This window comes from Arachis hypogaea, chromosome 18 (genome assembly GCF_003086295.3).
Source record: "Arachis hypogaea cultivar Tifrunner chromosome 18, arahy.Tifrunner.gnm2.J5K5, whole genome shotgun sequence".
NCBI lineage: Eukaryota > Viridiplantae > Streptophyta > Magnoliopsida > Fabales > Fabaceae > Arachis > Arachis hypogaea.
Genome location: NC_092053.1, coordinates 93,402,880 through 93,422,376, shown reverse-complemented (window position 1 = coordinate 93,422,376; position 19,497 = coordinate 93,402,880). Strand labels below are relative to the sequence as shown.

The 19,497-nt window shown below is 36.8% G+C and overlaps 1 protein-coding gene, 1 long non-coding RNA gene and 1 other non-coding gene across 3 annotated transcripts; all 3 read right to left on the bottom strand.

Annotated features, from left to right (window-relative positions):
* Nucleotides 1-630: 630 nt before the first annotated feature.
* Nucleotides 631-1,008, bottom strand: LOC140181400 (uncharacterized mitochondrial protein AtMg00860-like). Its single transcript, XM_072224955.1, has one exon. The coding sequence runs from the start codon at nucleotides 1,006-1,008 to the stop codon at nucleotides 631-633; it is 378 nt and encodes a 125-aa protein (XP_072081056.1).
* A 4,182-nt stretch (nucleotides 1,009-5,190) lies between these two features.
* On the bottom strand, nucleotides 5,191-5,294 carry LOC112774119 (small nucleolar RNA R71). Its single transcript, XR_003188622.1, has one exon. It is a non-coding gene; the product is annotated as a small nucleolar RNA R71 (small nucleolar RNA).
* A 9,172-nt stretch (nucleotides 5,295-14,466) lies between these two features.
* On the bottom strand, nucleotides 14,467-18,665 carry LOC112772073 (uncharacterized). The gene is made up of 4 exons (XR_003187352.3): nucleotides 17,998-18,665; nucleotides 17,682-17,830; nucleotides 17,409-17,523; nucleotides 14,467-14,664 (listed from the first exon to the last, which is right to left on the bottom strand). It is a non-coding gene; the product is annotated as an uncharacterized lncRNA (long non-coding RNA).
* Between the last annotated feature and the right edge of the window lie 832 nt (nucleotides 18,666-19,497).

Genomic DNA, 19,497 nt, shown 5'->3' with positions numbered 1-19,497 from the left:
GGATTTTTTTGTTTTTAATCTTATGAACTGTGTAGAACGAGAGTATGACCTTTTTCTACATGAGTTCTTGTGATTCTCGAGAGAGTTATCTCGCTTGAGCTACAGCTTGAAAACATTCCTCTTAGATGGATAATTACACAAACTGATGGAGATAAGCAACATCTATTCAGCCAGTTTGAGGTGATTAGTGCCTTCGTGGTATAAACTAGTTTTTCTGAACTTTACCCTTTAATCTGAGCTAAGTGACCACGAGAGTGGCAGTTGATGAAGGTTAAAGGAGGCTAAATCGCTAAGAGATTAGGGTTTAGAAACTTATGCTTTTCCATAAAATGAATCATTCATTGTTAAAATAGTTGGTAAGATATTTTAATCTGGAAAAAGTAAACACCTTCGAAACCTTAACAGTTTTCTCACATTGTTTTCACACGAAACTGTTTATTGCTTTCTTCATTTCCCTTGCTATTGTTTATGAATTTACAACCCACCAAACCTCTTTTTTAATTTGTCTGACTAAGTCCAACAGGATAACCATTGCTTGCTTAGTCCGACAATCCTCGTGGGATCGACCCTCACTCATCTGAAGTATTACTTGGATGTCCCGGTGCACTTGCCGATTAAGCTGTGGGAAATTCAATTTCCTGCACCAGCAAGCACGGCACCCACAACATAGTTGGAGGCAACACACATGATCTCGAATGGAAGGGTCCAATTCGGGCCTCGTATTATTGGAGCTATGGCCAAAGCTCCCTTTAGCCTATCAAAAGTTTTCTTGCAAGCATCATCAAAGTCAAAATTCACAACCTTTTGAAGCAATCTAGAAAGTTGTAAAGCAATTTTGCTAAAGACCTTAATAAACCTCCAGTAAAATCCTGCATGGCCAAAGAAAGAATGGATCTTCCTCACCGATGAGGGATAAGGCAAGCTAGAAATGATCTCAATCTTAGCCAGGTCGATGGAAATTCTATCATTAGAGACAATATGTCCCAATACTATGCCTTGTTTCACCATGAAATGACACTTTTTGAAATTCAACACAAGGTTAGTATTGACACATCTCTCTAGCACCTTAGCTAATTTATCTAAGCACACATCAAAGGAATTACCATAAACACTAAAATCATCCATAAAGACCTCCATGCATTTCTTTATAAGATTGATGAGCGGATAATTTATACGCTTTTTGGCATTGTTTTTAGGTAGTTTTTAGTAGGATCTAGCTACTTTTTAGTATATTTTTATTAGTTTTCAAGAAAAATTCACATTTCTGGACTTTACTATGAATTTGTGTGTTTTTCTATGATTTCAGGTATTTTCTGGCTGAAATTGAGGGACCTGAGCAAAAATCTGATTCAGAGGCTGAAAAAGAACTGCAGATGCTGTTGGATTCTGACCTCCCTACACTCGAAATGGATTTTTTGGAGCTACAGAAGCCCAATTGGCGCGCTCTCAATTGTGTTGGAAATTAGACATCTTGGGCTTTCTAGAAATATATAATAGTCCATACTTTGCTCGAGTTTTGACGATGCAAACTGGCATTTAAACGCCAACTTCCTGCCCTATTCTGGCATTAAATGCCAGAACTGAGTTACAAGCTGGAGTTAAACTCCAAGAAGAGTCTCTACACGTGAAAGCTTCAATGCTCAGCCCAAGCACACATCAAGTGGGTCCCGGAAGTGGATTTCTGCACTATCTGCACTTAGTTACTCATTTTCTGTAACCTTAACTACTAGTTTAGTATAAAAACTACTTTTAATGATTTATTTTATATCATCATCATCATCATCATCATCATCTTTGGACGTTTAGTCCTTAGACTTTACCATTGTACACGTTTTGGAGGCTGGTCTCACGGCCATGCCTGGACCTTCATCACTTATGTATTTTCAACGGTGGAGTTTCTACACCTCATAGATTAAGGTGTGGAGCTCTGCTGTTCCTCATGAATTAATGCAAAGTACTATTGTTTTTCTATTCAATTCAAGCTTATTCTTATTCTAAGATATTCATTCGCACCCAAGAACATGATGAATGTGATGATTATGTGACACTCATCACCATTCTCACCTATGAACGCATTCCTGACAACCACTTCTGTTCTACATGAAAACAAGCTTGAATGCATATCTCTTAGCCTCCTGGTTCACGATTAGAGTCTTCGTGGTATAAGCTAGAATTATTGGCGGCCATTCTTGAGATCTGGAAAGTCTAAACCTTATCTGTGGTATTTCGAGTAGGATTTGGGATGGGATGACTGTGACGAGCTTCAAACTCGCGAGTGTTGGGCGTAGTGACAAACGCAAAAAGATCAATGGATCCTATTCCAACATGAGTGAGAACCGACAGATGATTAGCCGTGTGGTGACAGTGCATTTGGACCATTTTCACTGAGAGGACAGACGGTAGCCATTGACAATGGTGATCCCCCAACATACAGCTTGCCATGGAAAGGAGTATGAATGATTGAATGAAGGCAGTAGGAAGGCAGAGATCCAGAAGGAACAAAGCACCTCCATACGCTTATCTAAAATTCTCATCAATGAATTACATAAGTATCTCTATCTTATTTTATGTTTTATTTATCTTTTAAATTAGCAAAACCTCATAACCATTTGAATATGCCTGACTGAGATTTACAAGATGGCCACAGCTTGCTTCAAGCCAACAATCTCTGTGAAATCGACCCTTACTCACGTAAGGTTTATTACTTGGACAACCCAGTGCACTTGCTGGTTAGTTGTGCGGAGTTGTGAAAAGGAGTTGAGATTACAATCGTGCGTTCCAAGTTTTTGGCGCCGTTTCAGATATCACAATTTCGTGCACCAAGTTTTTGGCGCCGTTGCCGGGGATTGTTTGAGTTTGGACAACTGACGGTTCATCTTGTTGCTCAGATTAGGTAATTTTATTTTATTTTTAAGCTTTTTATTTTCAAAAAAAATTTAAAATAAATTATTCTATGTCTTCAAAATTTTAAGAATGAATTCTAGAGTTTCATGATGATCTGTTGAAGTCTGGCTGGCTGTTAAGACATGTCTAATTTTTTTGGACTGAGACTTCCACTTATCATGGCAAGAGCCCTCGGACTCCCATCAGATCAGCTGTTGTATGTCTGATTTGTATGCTGAAGCTTGGCTGGCCATTAGCCATGTCTAGTGTTTTGGACCGGAGCTTTCACTGAGAGCTTGGCTAGCTAGTAAGCCATGTCTAATTCCTGAACTGGAGTTTTAAGCTAACATTGCATAATTCCTAGAATTCTTATTAAAAATTCTGAAATCCTTATTTTTATTTTTCTAAATAATTTTTGAAAAATACAAAAAAAATTAATAAAATCATTAAAAAACCAAAAAAAATTTGTGTTTCTTGTTTGAGTCTAATGTCAATTTTTAAGTTTGGTGTCAATTGCATCTTTTTTATTTTTCTTAAAATTTTTGAAAACTCATGCATGGTGTTCTTCATAATCTTCAAGTTGTTCTTGATGATCTTCTTTGTTTGATCTTTGCATTTTCATGTTTTGTGTCTTTTCTTGTTTTTCATATGCATTTTCAATTTGTGAGTGTCTAAACATTGAAAATTTCTAAGTTTGGTGTCTTGCATGTGTGTCTTTTCCTAAAAATTTTCAAAAATAAGTTCTTGGTGTTCATCTTGACATTCAAAGTGTTCTTGGTGTTCATCTTGACATTCAAAGTGTTTCTGCATGCATCATGTGTTTTGATCTTGAATTTTCATGTTTTGAGTCATTTTGATGTTTTTCTCTCTCCTCTTTAAAAATTCAAAAATCAAAAAAATATTTTTCCCTTATTCTTCTCATAAATTTCAAAAATTTGGATTGATTAAGTCAAAAGTTTTAAAAATCTAGTTGTTTCTTATGAGTCAAGTCAAATTTTTAATTTAAAAATCCTATCTTTTCAAAACCTTTCCAAAAATCAAATCTTTTTTATTTTTCTTTCAATTTTTTTTCAAAAATTTTAAAAATTGATTTTCAAAATTTTTTTCTTATTTTTATTTCATATTTTCCAAAATCTTTACTAACAATTAATGTGATTGATTCTAAATTTTAAGTTATTAATTTTCAATCTTTAAATTTTAAAATCAAATCTTTTTGTTTCTTGTTAGTCAAGTAATCAACTTTAATTTCAAAAATAAAATCTTTTTAAATTTCTTTTTCAAATCTTTTTCAAAATAAATTTCAATCATATCTTTTTCAAAACTTAATTTCAAAATCTTTTATAACTTCTTATCTTTTCAAAATTGATTTTCAAATCTTTTTCAATTAACTACTTTTCTCTCTCTAATTTTTGAAAATTCCTCACCACTTTTTCAAAATTCTTCTTAATTAACTAATTATTTTAAATTTTAATTTTAATTTTAATTCTCCTTTTAATTTTTGAATACTAACCAATAATTAAAATAAAAACAAAAATATTTTCCTTTTATTTAATTTAAATTCAAATTCTCTCTCTCTCATCTCTTTCTATTTATTTATTTATTTACTAACACCTCTCTGCTTCTTAAAAATTTGAACCCTCTCCCTCTCTCTGTGTTCGAATTTTTCTCCTCTCATTCTTCTACTCTTCTCTTCCTCTACTCACATAAAGGAATCTCTATACTGTGACATAGAGGATTCCTCTTGTTTTTTGTTCTCTTCTTTTTCATATGAGCAGGAACAGGGATAAAGACATTCTTATTGAAGCTAATCTTGAACCTGAAAGGACTCTTAAGAGGAAACTAAGAGAAGCTAAAGCACAACCCTCTGGAGAAGACCTGACAGAAATTTTTGAAAAAGAAGGAGACATGGCCGAACCCAATAACAATGGTGGAGATGCAAGGAAGATGCTTAGTGACTTTATTCCACCCTCTTCTAACTTCTATGGAAGAAGCATCTCAATTCCTGCTATTGGAGCAAACAACTTTGAGCTTAAGCCTCAATTAGTTTCTCTAATGCAACAGAATTACAAGTTTCATGGACTTCCATTGGAAGATCCTCATTAGTTCTTAGCTGAATTCTTGCAAATCTGTGAGACTGGCAAGACCAATAGAGTTGATCCCGAGGTCTATAGACTTATGCTTTTCCCTTTTGCTGTAAGAGACAGAGCTAGGACATGGTTGGACTCACAACCCAAAGAAAGCCTGAACTCTTGGGAAAAGCTGGTCAGTGCTTTCCTGGCCAAATTCTTTCCACCTCAAAAGATGAGTAAGTTTAGAGTGGAAATCCAAACCTTCAGACAGAAGAAAGGTGAGTCCCTCTATGAAGCTTGGGAAAGATATAAGCAATTGATCAAAAGGTGTCCTACTGACATGCTTCCATAATGGAGCATCATATATATATTCTATGATGGTCTATCTGAGTTGTTAAAAATGTCATTGGACCATTCTGCAGGAGGATCTCTTCATCTAAAAACCCCTGCAGAAGCTCAGGAACTCATTGAAATGGTTGTAAATAACCAGTTTATGTACACCTCTGAGAGGAGTCCTGTGAACAATGGGACGCCTCAGAAGAAGGGAGTTCTTGAAATTGATACTCTGAATGCCATATTGGCTCAGAACAAAATATTGACTCAGCAAGTCAATATGATTTCTCAGAGTCTGAATGGATTACAAGCTACATCTAACAGTACTAAAGAAGCATCTTCTGAAGAAGAAGCTTATAATCCTGAGAACCCTGCAATGGCAGAGGTGAATTACATGGGAGAACCCTATAAAAACACCTATAATCCTTCATGGAGAAATCATCCAAATTTCTCATGGAAGGACCGACAGAAGCCTCAACAAGGCTTCAATAATAATGGTGGAAGAAATAGGTTTAGCAATAGCAAGCCTTTTCCATCATCTTCTCAGCAGCAGACAGAGAATTCTGAACAGAGCCATTCTGGCCTGGCAACCATAGTCTCTGATCTATCTAAGATCACACTAAGTTTCATGAATGAAACAAGGTCCTCCATTAGAAATTTAGAGGCACAGGTGGGTCAGCTGAGTAAGAAGATTACTGAAACTCCTCCCAGTACTTTCCCAAGCAATACAGAAGAAAATCCCAAGAGAGAGTGCAAGGCCATAACCATGACCAACATGGCCGAACCTGGAGAGAGTGAGGAGAACATGAGTCCCAATGAGAAAAGCCTCATGGGACGTCCTCTGGACAGAAAGGAGTTTTCTTTTGAGGAACCAAAGGAATCTGAGGCTCATACAGAGACCATAGAGATTCCATTGAACTTTCTTCTGCCATTCATGAGCTCTGATGAATATTCTTCCTCTGAAGAGGATGAAGACATCCCCTGAAGAGAAAGTTGCTAAATATCTAGGAGCAATCATGAAGCTGAATGCCAAGTTAATTGGTACTAAGACTTGGGAGGACGAACCCCCCTTGTTCACCAATGAACTGAATGCATTAATGAGGCAGACATTACCTCAGAAGAAACCGGATCCCAAAAAATTCTTCATACCTTGTACCATAGGTACCATGACCTTTGAGAAGGCTCTGTGTGACCTGGGGTCAGGGATAAACCTCATGCCACTTTCTGTAATAGAGAAACTGGGAATCTTTGAGGTACAAGCTACAAGAATCTCATTAGAGATGGCAGACAAATCAATGAAACAGGCTTATGGACTAGTAGAAGACGTACTAGTAAAGGTTGAAGGCCTTTACATCCCTGCTGATTTCATAATCCTGGACACTGAGAAGGATGAGGATGAATCCATCATCCTTGGCAGACCTTTCCTAGCCACAGCAAAAGCTGTGATTGATGTTGACAGAGGAGAGTTGGTCCTTCAGTTGAATGAGGACTACCTTGTATTCAAGACTCAAGGTTCTCCTTCTGTAACCATGGAGAGGAAGCATGAAAAGCTTCTCTCAATACAGAGTCAAACAAAACCCCCACATTCAAACTCTAAGTTTGGTGTTGGGAGGCCACAACTAAACTCTAAGTTTGGTGTTGAAAGGCCCCAACCCTGCTCTGATTATCTGTGAGGCTCCATGAAAGCTCACTATCAAGCTATTGACATTAAAGAAGCGCTTATTGGGAGGCAACCCAATGTTATTTAATTATATCTATTTATTTTCCATTGTTATTTTATGTTTTCTTTAGGTTGATGATCATGTAGAGTCACAAAAACAACTGAAAATCAAAAACAGAATGAAAAACAGCATTAAAAATAGCTCACCCTGGAGGAAGAGCTTACTGGCATTTAAACGCCAGTAAGAGTAGCAGAATGGGCGTTAAACGCCCAGTCTAGCACCATTCTGGGTGTTTAACGCCAGAAATGGGCACCAAACTGGCATTTAACGCCAGAAATAGGCACCAGACTGGCGTTTAACGCCAGAATTGCACTCTAAGGGTGTTCTCCATGCCTAAATGGAGCAGGGATGCTAAGTCCTTGACCCCTCAGGATCTGTGGACCCCACAGGATCCCCACCAACCTCAACTCACTCTCTCTTCTTCACACCTTTTCATAACACTCTTCCCCCAAATACCCTTCACCAATCACCTCATTCACTTTTCCCTAAAACACCACCTACCTTCAAATTCAAAACTCTTTTTCCCTCCCAAACCCAACCCCAAATACACGAACCTAACCCCCCCTCCACTTTTATATATATCCCCTCATCACTCCTTCAATTTCACACATCACAAACACCTTATACCCCCTTGGCCGAATTCACCCTTTCCCTCCATCTCCTCCATTTTCTTCTTCTTCTCCTTCATTCTATCTTCTTTGCTTGAGGACGAGCAAACCTTTTAAGTTTAGTGTGGTAAAAGCATTGCTTTTTGTTTTTCCATAACCATTTATGGCACCTAAGGCCGGAGAAACCTCTAGAAAGAGGAAATGGAAGACAATTGCTTCCACATCCGAGTCACGAGAGATGGAGAGATTCATCTCACAAGCCCATCACTAAGAAAAGGATGGAGCAAATAACAGAGCCCACTCATGGACCTCAACAAGAGCATGAGAAAATTCCTCATCGTGAAATCCCTGAGATACCTCAAGGGATGCACTTTCCTCCACAAAACTATTGGGAGCAAATTAACACCTCCCTAGGAGAATTAAGTTCCAAAATGGGACAACTAAGGGAGGAGCAACAAAGACAAGGAAGAGACATAGAGGAGCTCAAGAGCACCATTGGTTCTTCAAGAGGAAGAAGATGCCACCCTCACTAAGGTGGACCCATTCCTTAATCTCCTTGTCTATTTATTTTTTTTCTGTTTTCGTTCTCTATGCTTTATGTTTATCTATGTTTGTGTTTTTACTACATGATCATTAGTGTCTAGTGTCTATGTCTTAAAGCTATGAATAATTCCATGAATCCTTCACCTTTCTTAAATGAAAAATGTTCTAAAAGCAAAAGAACAAGAAGTACATGAATTTCGAATTCATCCTTGAGATTAGTTTAATGATTTTGATGTGGTGACAATACTTTCTGCTTTCTGAATGAATGCTTGAACAGTGCATATTTTTTATAGTGAAGTTTATGAATGTTAAAATTGTTGGCTCTTGAAAGAATAATGAAAAAGGAGAAATGTTATTGATAATCTGAAAAATCACAAAATTGATTCTTGAAGCAAGAAAAAGCAGTGAAAAACAAGGCTTGCGAAAAAAAATGGCAAAAATAAAAGAAAGAAAAAGAAAAAGCAAGCAGAAAAAGCCAAGAGCTCTTTAAAACAAAAGGCAAGAGCAAAAAGCCAATAACCCTTTAAACCAAAAGGCAAGGAAAAAACAGTATCCAAGGCTTTGAGCATTAATGGATAGGAGGGCCCAAAAGAATAAAATCATGGCCTAAGCGGCTAAACCAAGTTGTCCCTAACCATGTGCTTGTGGCGTGAAGGTGTCAAGTGAAAAGCTTGAGACTGAGCGGTTAAAGTCGTGATCCAAAGCAAAAAGAGTGTGCTTAAGAAACCTGGACACCTCTAATTGGGGACTCTAGCAAAGCTGAGTCACAATCTGAAAACGTTCACCCAGTTATGTGTCTGTGGCATTTATGTATCCGGTGGTAATACTGGAAAACAAAGTGCTTAGGGCCACGGCCAAGACTCATAAAGTAGCTGTGTTCAAGAATCAACATACTGAACTAGGAGAATCAATAACACTATATAAATTCTAAGTTCCTATAGATGCCAATCATTCTGAACTTCAAGGGATAAAGTGAGATGCCAAAACTGTTCAGAGGCAAAAAGCTACTAGTCCCGCTCATCTAATTGGAGCTAAGTTTCATTGATATTTTGGAATTTATAGTATATTCTCTTCTTTTTATCCTATTTGATTTTCAGTTGCTTGGGGACAAGCAACAATTTAAGTTTGTTGTTGTGATGAGCGGATAAGTTATACGCTTTTTGGCATTGTTTTTAGGTAGTTTTTAGTAGGATCTAGCTACTTTTTAGTATATTTTTATTATTTTTCAAGAAAAATTCACATGTCTGGACTTTACTATGAGTTTGTGTGTTTTTCTGTGATTACAGGTATTTTCTGGCTGAAATTGAGGGACCTGAGCAAATATCTGATTCAGAGGCTGAAAAAGGACTGCAGATACTGTTGGATTCTGACCTCCCTGCACTCGAAATGGATTTTCTGGAGCTACAGAAGCCCAATTGGCACGCTGTCAATTGCGTTTGGAAAGTAGACATCATGGGCTTTCCAGCAATATATAATAGTTCATACTTTGCCCGAGTTTTGACGATGCAAACTGGCATTTAAACGCCAACTTCCTGTCCTATTCTGGCGTTAAATGCCAGAACTGAGTTACAAGTTGGAGTTAAACGCCCAAACTGGCACCAAAGCTGGCGTTTAACTCCAAGAAGAGTCTCTACACGTGAAAGCTTTAATGCTCAACCCAAGCACACACCAAGTGGGTCCCGGAAGTAGATTTCTACACTATCTGCACTTAGTTACTCATTTTCTGTAACCCTAGCTACTAGTTTAGTATAAAAACTACTTTTAGTGATTTATTTTATATCATAGTCATCATCATAATCATCATCATCTTTGGACGTTTAGTCTTTAGACTTTACCATTGTACACATTTTGGAGGCTGGCCTCACGGCCATACCTGGACCTTCATCACTTATGTATTTTCAACGGTGGAGTTTCTACACCTCATAGATTAAGGTGTGGAGCTCTGCTGTTCCTCATGAATTAATGCAAAGTACTATTATTTTTCTATTCAATTCAAGCTTATTCTTATTCTAAGATATTCATTCGCACCCAAGAACATGATGAATGTGATGATTATGTGACACTCATCACCATTCTCACCTATGAATGCGTGCCTGACAACCACTTCCGTTCTACATGAAAACAAGCTTGAATGCATATCTCTTAGCCTCCTGGTTCACGATTAAAGTCTTCATGGTATAAGCTAGAATTATTGGCAGCCATTCTTGAGATCCGAAAAGTCTAAACCTTGTCTGTGGTATTCCGAGTAGGATCTGGGATGGGATGACTGTGACGAGCTTCAAACTCGCAAGTGTTAGGCATAGTGACAGACGCAAAAGGATCAATGGATCCTATTCCAACATGAGTGAGAACCGACAGATGATTAGCCGTGCGGTGACAGCGCATTTGGACCATTTTCACTGAGAGGACAGACGGTAGCCATTGACAACGGTGATCCCCAACATACAGCTTGCCATGGAAAGGAATATGAATGATTGAATGAAGGCAGTAGGAAGGCAGAGATCCAGGAGGAAAAAAGCACCTCCATACACTTATCTGAAATTCTCACCAAATTACATAAGTATCTCTATCTTATTTTATGTTTTATTTATCTTTTAAATTAGCAAAACCTCATAACCATTTGAATCTGCCTGACTGATATTTACAAGATGACCATAGCTTGCTTCAAGCCAACAATCTCCATGGGATCGACCCTTATTCACGTAAGGTTTATTATTTGACGACCCAGTGCACTTGCTGGTTAGTTGTGTGGAGTTGTGAAAAGGAGTTGAGATTACAATCGTGCGTACCAAGTTTTTGGCGCCGTTTCAGAGATCACAATTTCGTGCACCAAAGATCATAAAAAACACTTGTCATACACCTTAGGAAAGTTGCATGTGCATTGCACAAGCCAAACGGTATTCTCTTATAAGCATAAGTTCCAAAGGGACATATGAATACGGTTTTCTCCTGATCCCCAGGAGCAATATGAATATGAAAATACCCGGTTTACCCATCCAAAAAATAGTAGTGAGATTTACCTAACAAACAATCCAACATCTAATGAATAAAGGACAAAGAATAATGATCCTTTCTTGTGGCTAGATTATGCCTTCGGTAATCAATATACACACTCCATGCATTCTGGACTTTAGTTGCTACTAGTTCTCCAATATCTGTCTTTACCATGGTCACCCCAAATTTCTTAGGCACTACTTGGACCGGACTTACCCATTTACTGTCAAAAATAGGATAGATAATGTCTATATTCACGAGTCTAGTAACCTCCTTTTTTTACCACGTCAAGGATTATTAGGTTTAAATGCCGCTGAGGTTGTCAAACTGGCATGGCACCGTCTTCTAAGAAAACGCCATGTAGGCATGTCTATGGGCTTATTCTCACAATATCATTCAAGTTCCACCTTATCGCTTTCTTGTACTTCTGTAACACCTCAAGCACCTTTCCCTCCTCTTGGGAAGAAAGCTCCCTTGCAATAATCACTAGGAGTTTGTTATCTTCTTCTCTGAATGCATATTTCAAGTGAGGAGGAAGAGGTTTTAGCTCCTCACTTAAATCTTGATGTGGTAATTTATCCTCTTGATACAATAGAGGTGGTAGGAAATCTTCATCATATTCATCACATTTTTTCACACTTAAACTTTTGTCCAAGGTCATCTTTTCAAAAGTTTCATGCTGGACCTTGGCCACAACCTTATCAATGATGTCACACCGGAGAATGAAATGCTCTTCTGGGGGTGTCTCATGGCTTCTTCAAAATTAAACCTCACTATCCTTCCATCAATTTCGAAAGAGTATGCACCAGAAAATGCATCGAGCTTGAATCTTGAGGTCTTTAAGAATGGTTTCCCTAACAAGATGGAAGATGGCCATCTTGAATCATTCGGCAGCATTTCAAGGATATAGAAGTCTACTGGGAAGATCAAATCCTTGATACTTACCAATACATCCTCAGCCATACCCAAAACAGAAATTATGCTCTTGTCGGCTAACACAAACCGAGCAGCTGACCTCTTCAACGGAGAAAGGTTCAACCTATCAAAGACTGAAAGCAGCATGATGCTCACGCAAGCTCCCAAATTATATATACAATCTACAAATTGCATACCACCAATCGTACAAGATACTAAACAAGGGCCCAGATCGCCACATTTTTCAGGAATAGTTTCCATCAAAGAGGAAATAGAACTACCCAACGAAATAATCTCAAGGTCATTAAACTATCTTTGTGAATGTACAAATTCTTAAGAAATTTTTCATATTTTGAAACTTGTCGGATGACATCAAAAAGAAGGATTATTACATCGACTTTTTTGATGATTTCACCATGTTAGGGTCCAACTCCACATGCTTTTTAGCCTTCTTGACCATAGTTGGAAAAGAAATGGGAATGGGTTCTTCCATGACATTCTTTCTCTTGGGCTTCTTGGTCTTTGCTTGCTCTTCCTCCTCCTGAAAAACCTCTTTCACTTCATGATGGAGGATAAATGTCGGTTAAGAATTTCTCAATAGAATCGTGTTGCAAGTATAGTTCCAAACCGAACAAACAACCCTCAATCAAAGTTTAATTTGTTTGTCACTTAAGCAAATCCAATAAAAACCGAGAGTATTTAAACCTCGGGTCGTCTCTCAAGGAATTGCAGGGAAGTGTGTATATTATTGGTTATGGGGTATATTTTGGGGTTTTTTAGGTTTGATAGACAAGAAATATAAATAACAAGAAAATAAAGGAAACTCAAATGGTAAAAAAGTCTCGGCAAGGGTTAATGGTTAATGTTCACTATCCTTGTTACTCACCACAACATGATAATTAAAAGGATCATTCCCACTTTGTCATCCCCAAAATTAGAGGAAAGTCAAGTGAGCTTAATTTATCCTAGTCCATAAGTCCTAGCCACTCATTAATTAATTTAGTGACAACTAGAGTCAATGGAAACAAATTATCAATCACTTGGACATTAGTGATACGCGGAAAACTTCTCTCAACAAATTTTCTTCGGCAAGTGTACCGAATTTGTCGTCAAGTAAAAACTCACAATAGAGTGAGGTCGAATCCCACAGAGATTGATTGATCAAGAAACTTTAATTAGAGGAATGTTCTAGTTGAGCGAACCAGAATTTGATTTGAGATTTGCAGAAAATTAAATGGCGGGAAAGTAAATAGCAGAAACAGTAAATGCTAGAAGTAAGAGCTGAATGTAAATGGCGGAAAATAAATTACAGAATCTTAAACGGGAATAGGGTAATTGCTCATAAAAGTAAATGGCAGAAATTAAAGAGAATGGGTAAGATTAGAAATGGGGAGTTCATTGGGCTCAGGAGATGTTGCATTCTCCGTATCAAGTTCATTTTCATCTCTTCCTCAATCAACGCATTCATTGATCTCCTTGGCAATCTTAAGTGATTGAATTCCAATTTCTTGGTAATTCAATCTCTCAAATTTTGATCAATAGCCAATTCCTTGGTCAATTGCTCATGAGAAGAGATGAAGTATGGTCACTGATTATACCACATGCATTTCCCAAATCAAGTGTTGGTAGGATTATGGTCACATATCCATCCAAACCCAATTTGGTCCAGCATGAGAAAGCATTTCTAGCATGATCTCTTCATTCCTCTTTCAAGGTTCAGAAGAGATCCAAGTATGAATAGCTTCTTTTCCAAGATAACTACCCAATTGGATGAAGATCGAAAGCTTTCTAGTAAAATCAAGAGAAAAGATAGAAGAAGGAAAATGAAAACTAATATTGATCCATCAAATTACAACAGAGCTCCCTAACCCAATGAAAAGAGTTTAGTTGTTCATAGCTCTGGAAAATGAAAACAAAGATGGAGAATACATGATGAAAGTAAAACTAGAAGTGCAGAGAAAGTAAAATACAGAGAGTAGTTCTATGCCAAAGGCTCCCTAAAGTTTCCAACTCCCCAAACTAATTCAAAGCTACTCCTATATATACTACTCTTCTCATCTTCTAGTTGGCTCTTCAAGTCTTGGGTATGGGCCTCTGAATCTTGAGTTTGAAGCAGTTATCCTTTTCATTGGGCTTAGCTTTGCTTGCAGAGAGAAAAGGTGAAGTATGCAGGGACTTTGACTCAAGACGTTAGTGGTGTCAACGTTAAGTGAAAGTGTGGGTGTAACGACCAAACTTCCAATACGTCATGATCATACCAAAAGTAAGGCGTTACTGACCTGTTTTCCTTATTAACTATTTACTATTAAGCCTTTAGTTTGATATCGCGATTCAATTTTAGTAAAAATACCAGAAATTTTTGTTTTTATTAATTAAAATCATATAGCAAACATCACCAAGTAATAATAATCACATATTTATTAATAATAGTAATATTATACAAAAGAATTTAAATAAAATTCAGGTACAACTCCTATCCCTCTGCATAAAATAAAAACCTTAAGCAGTAAGGGCGAGGGAATTCTATGAAAGCAATTAAAACCATAAAGAAAGCCTACTGATCGCTCGCAGCTTCAAATTGCGTCTTCAAACCTGTCGCTAAAAGGGTGGAAAATTTAGGGGTGAGAACCAAACCACATGTTCTCAGTAGAGGTCGAGAATGTCGTGAAAGTAAAGAATAAAGCGCAAATAGTTAATTTCATTTACAGACATTGAAAAGAAAACTACTTTCATTCGCAGTATTCATCGCTCGCCTTATATAAACTTCTTTTGAAAACCAATGGCTTAACTTTCAAAAATTTAAAACCTTCTTTAGAAGCATCAATTAATTATCCAAAATCAAATACCCATATTTTACTTTATATACGTTTTAAAAGTTTTCCTAGACTGTATGAATGACTAATTTGTTCCAAGCATAGGTTCATTAAGTCTATGCTGAACCAGCTCAATCTTTCATACTTTACTAAACCTCAAACACAAACCAATCACGGCCTTAGGCCCAAGCAATTCAATCAACACCCAATTCACTACAACCCAGCCAATCAGATACAACCACAAGTAAAGAGATTCAAACACAATCAAGAGCAATTACATCAAGTATAGCAATTAGCAGTTAAACATAATTATTCACATAGGCAAACCAATTATAATATACAAACCCAAACAATGTCACATAGATGCATATGATGCATGCCTGTCCTACTGGCCATGAGCTCACGCGTCGATTATGTTGCTAGACCCGACTCGGATAAGCGGGATTAGACCACCATCCTTATCCGTAGGTTCCATAGACAAGCGGGAATTAAACCACCATCCTTGCCCGGAACACGCAAGCGGGATTAAACCACCGTCCTTGCCTCCACAGTAAGCGGGATTAAACCACCATCCTTACTGGGTACATAAAATAATATGCAAGCGGGATCACACCACCGTCCTTGCTGAACAATTTATCAATACGTGAGCAGGATAAAACCACCGTCCTCACTGCAGGCGGGACAAAACCACCATCCCTGCATAATGGTTTACGCACTGAGCAAGCGGGACTAGACCCACGCCCCTACCAACAATCTCATAAACCAAATATTCTTTTCTCAAAGAAGCATTGAAGTTATTATCATTAAATAAGCCTTAAATATTTATTTTGATCAAGTCCTTATATTTTTTTATAAAATTTGGACATAATCTCCTTTAAAAATAGGACTTATCCACCCTTACGGGTTCCTTCTTTCTCAACAATTCATCAGCCTCTTTCAGCATTTGCCACAGCAATATATTCTCAAAAACATTTGATAATAGAAAATCTATTTCTTAAATTCCATATCCAAAATAATTACCAACACAACTTGGCAGCCTGATTTCCATTTTGTTTTTAAAATATCAAATGAATTCGGAATTATGCAAACTTTAAATTCATGCGACCGTCTCGGATTAAACTTTCTATTAAATCAAAAATCATAATTTTTTGTTGTCTCTAGCTTCGGGAATATAAGCAAAACCGTGACTGTTCTGCAGTATTTTAAATCCAAAAGATAGCAGCACCATACAACATTTGAAATTTCATATAAAATCCAAATTAAATCTAACCACCTTCAAAATTAATGTGGTTAAACATAACTCATCCAAATTTCTTTCTAAATTTGTTTCAAGGTCATACCATTTTTAATGAAGGAGTTACGTAGCTTGGAAGTTAGGTAATCCTCTGCAGAAATCTGTTTTACAAATCATTGAACACAACCTCTTCCAAATCCCATAACTCACTTATTAAAACATAGAAAACCCTGAAATTTGAATCATATATACTAAATATACTCAACTTTCACCTCCAATTGGTTGCATCTCAATATCACTCCAGAATTAAAAATTATAAAACCTCAAAGTTACTGACTTAGAAAACAAAGCCTGACTTTTACTGCATAAAACATCTTTCTTTGAAAATCCAAATCTTTAAAACCACAACTCTAACAATTCTAAATTTTTATGCAATTAAAGTATTAGGACCAAAGTTTCATTTAAAATTAGTTCCATTTCAAAATTCAAACTGCAGAATTTCCAATAGAGGAATCAAGTTGCTGCTGCGTTAAACGTTCTGCAGAAAAACCAGTTTTGACATCCATGATTCAAAAATTCACCATAAATCATAAAATTAGTGAAAAAGTCTAAAATTCAGCAGTCCAGTTCCCTATATCCCCAAGCTCAATCCGGACTTGGTCCCACGCAATTCCGATAATCACAGAAATAGTTATAGTTTTTCAAAGTTTCCGGCTTCCTTTAAAAATAATGCAGAAAATCAAGTTTTACATTTTAACTTTGAAAAATCATAACTAGTTCTATAGTTGATTCAAACTTCTCAAAATTGAGTCCCAACAACAACTTTTATTATACTTTACTCAGCCTTTGCTCTTATATCATTTCGATTATCATTGAATAACTAATTCACTTCCAAAGTCACCTTTTAATTTCAAAAATCAGTTTTTCAGCAATCTATTTAGTATTCAAAATCCAACCCTTCAAAACCCCTCAAAACCAATTCCAAATCAACCACCAACCAAGTTCATTAACATTACAATATACCAAATAACAACTCAACGGCAACAAATCCAACATAACCCATTAAAATTCAGAAATTCTCAACAATTAGTCATCAAGCAATTCCCAATCCACTTAATCAATCAATATCACAAATCAACAATTCCAAATCACAATCTCAACCATTCCAATCACAATTTCAGCCACAATTCAATAATTACATAATCAATCAATTACTCACAGCTATTAAATCTATTTGCAGTTATTCAATAAACCTTGTAGGCATTCTTAAATTGAAATCGTTTTAAACCCCCTACCTCAATGTCGAAACTCACGGAAATTACTAAACGCAGCTGCTCCATTAGCAGTTTCCAGCATCTATTTCCATGGCAGCAACAATGACAAAGTTAAACGCCTCCTCTCCTCTCCGATCTGGGATTCCAGAAGTAGCAGCCATTTTCAAACAGAACCAGCAGCATCGTGAGGTGGTCACGGCAGCAATCAGAAACGGTGAATTCAAATAGGATAATAGTAAAAATTCTGTAAATTCCATGCTAACTCAAATTGAAGCAAGAGCCAGAATGCCTTACCTCAATTAGACAATAATAACAGAATGAGGAAACGGCGGCAGCAGGAGCATTAACCGGAATAATAGCAGTCTCATTTTCTTAAGGCAGCGACGATGGTTGCAACAGGACAAAGGATTTGAATCGAATAGGAAGCAAGAGCAAACACAACTCTGGAAAATTCAGGACAAGGAATGTACTAAAAAGTTAAATCATTAACAAGGATGGCAGTGACAAAGGAAGTGTGTAAATGGAACAGAATCAAATAAAGTAATAGACCAGAGCCAGAACAGCAACTCCGGTGGTCTTCTCCAGCAACAAGGACGACAGTTTGGCTTACCATCTTCAGCAGCGGCGTGGATTGGCGGCGATGGACCTTCAGTGGCAGCAAGATAGCAACATCCGTAGTAGCTCCGTCATGACTGGCGCGAAATAGAGGCTCTGCTCCTCAGTGGCGTCTTCTCCATCAATGGCGACTTTGACCACAGGAACCTAGGCAGTGGCGACGGCAACCACCACGACGCGTTCACAGCTCCTCCCTCATCTCTGTCTTCCTCAATGACGGGGCGGACTCCAAGGTTGCGGCAGGAAGATCGACGACGTTCGGTCTCCATAGCGATGGCGGTGAGATGCCGGTGATGGCGAGCTACACAGCGGCTGGGTGCGACGACTCCTCTTCTTCCTCGCGTCGTCCCTGGCTCGCGGCACTCTCTCCTCTCGAACGAGTCTGTTCGACAGCAGCGGCAAGGAGCACGATGGTACTTCGTCCGCTTCTCTCTGCAACGGCGTCGGCGGCGTGTCCCAGGACGGCGGCAGTGACGGTGAACAATCCTCGCTTCCTCTCTTTCCCTCAGCTCTCTCAGAAGTCCTCCCCTATTTTGTGTGTGTGCTGTTTACGTTGAAGGTGATGAAAGGGGGGTGTGGGTTGCGTTTCAAAGGCTGGGGAAAGGGGAAAAATTAGGGTTAGGTTTTCTCAATTTGGGAAACTAGGGTTTTTGACTTTAATTTGGGAATTAAGGTTAGAAATTAGAGTTTTATAAAAGAATATGGATAGATATGAATAGATATTTTGATAAAATTGAATAGTAGAGTAATTTTAGAATCAAATATACTTTATCAAAAATATTTAGGAACATTATTTATCAACATATGGCTAAGTTCAATCAATTATTTTTAATTTACATTATAAAATGAACAAGTTAATTATATTTTGTAAAGTACAATTTAAATTCAAATATCAATTTTCTAGATTAAATCATACAAATCTCTATTATTTTTCTATCTCCGAAACTTTAATTTCAATTTATAAAATAATTAATTATAATAAAATTACTTAAACTTAAAGTATTTATAAAAATCCATTTAATCATTCCTAATAAATTAATCTCTAAAAGTTCAAACTAATAAAATAAACCATAATTCATTCATATTAGAAATTACCTAAATTAAATTATATAATACTTTCATTACTAAATTTTATTTCTAAAGCATTTGAAATAACCAATTATAAAAATTACATAAGAATATTAATCAACTTAAACTCCAAATATTAATAAAACTAATTTAATTACTATTAATTAATTAATTTATAAAATAAGATATCAAATTAATAAAATAAATCTTAACTTTTTTTTTCGGATAATAGTTACTTAAATTAAATTATACAATTCTTTTTTTTTTTCAATTACTAAAATTATACAAAATATTCCATTATAATTAGATTACTTAAAAATATTAATTGATTCGAAATAAAACTATCTCCAAATTTATTTAATTATTTCTAACAAAATAATTTCTAAAATTATAAAGTTTGAACTTAATAAGATAAAATCATAATTTA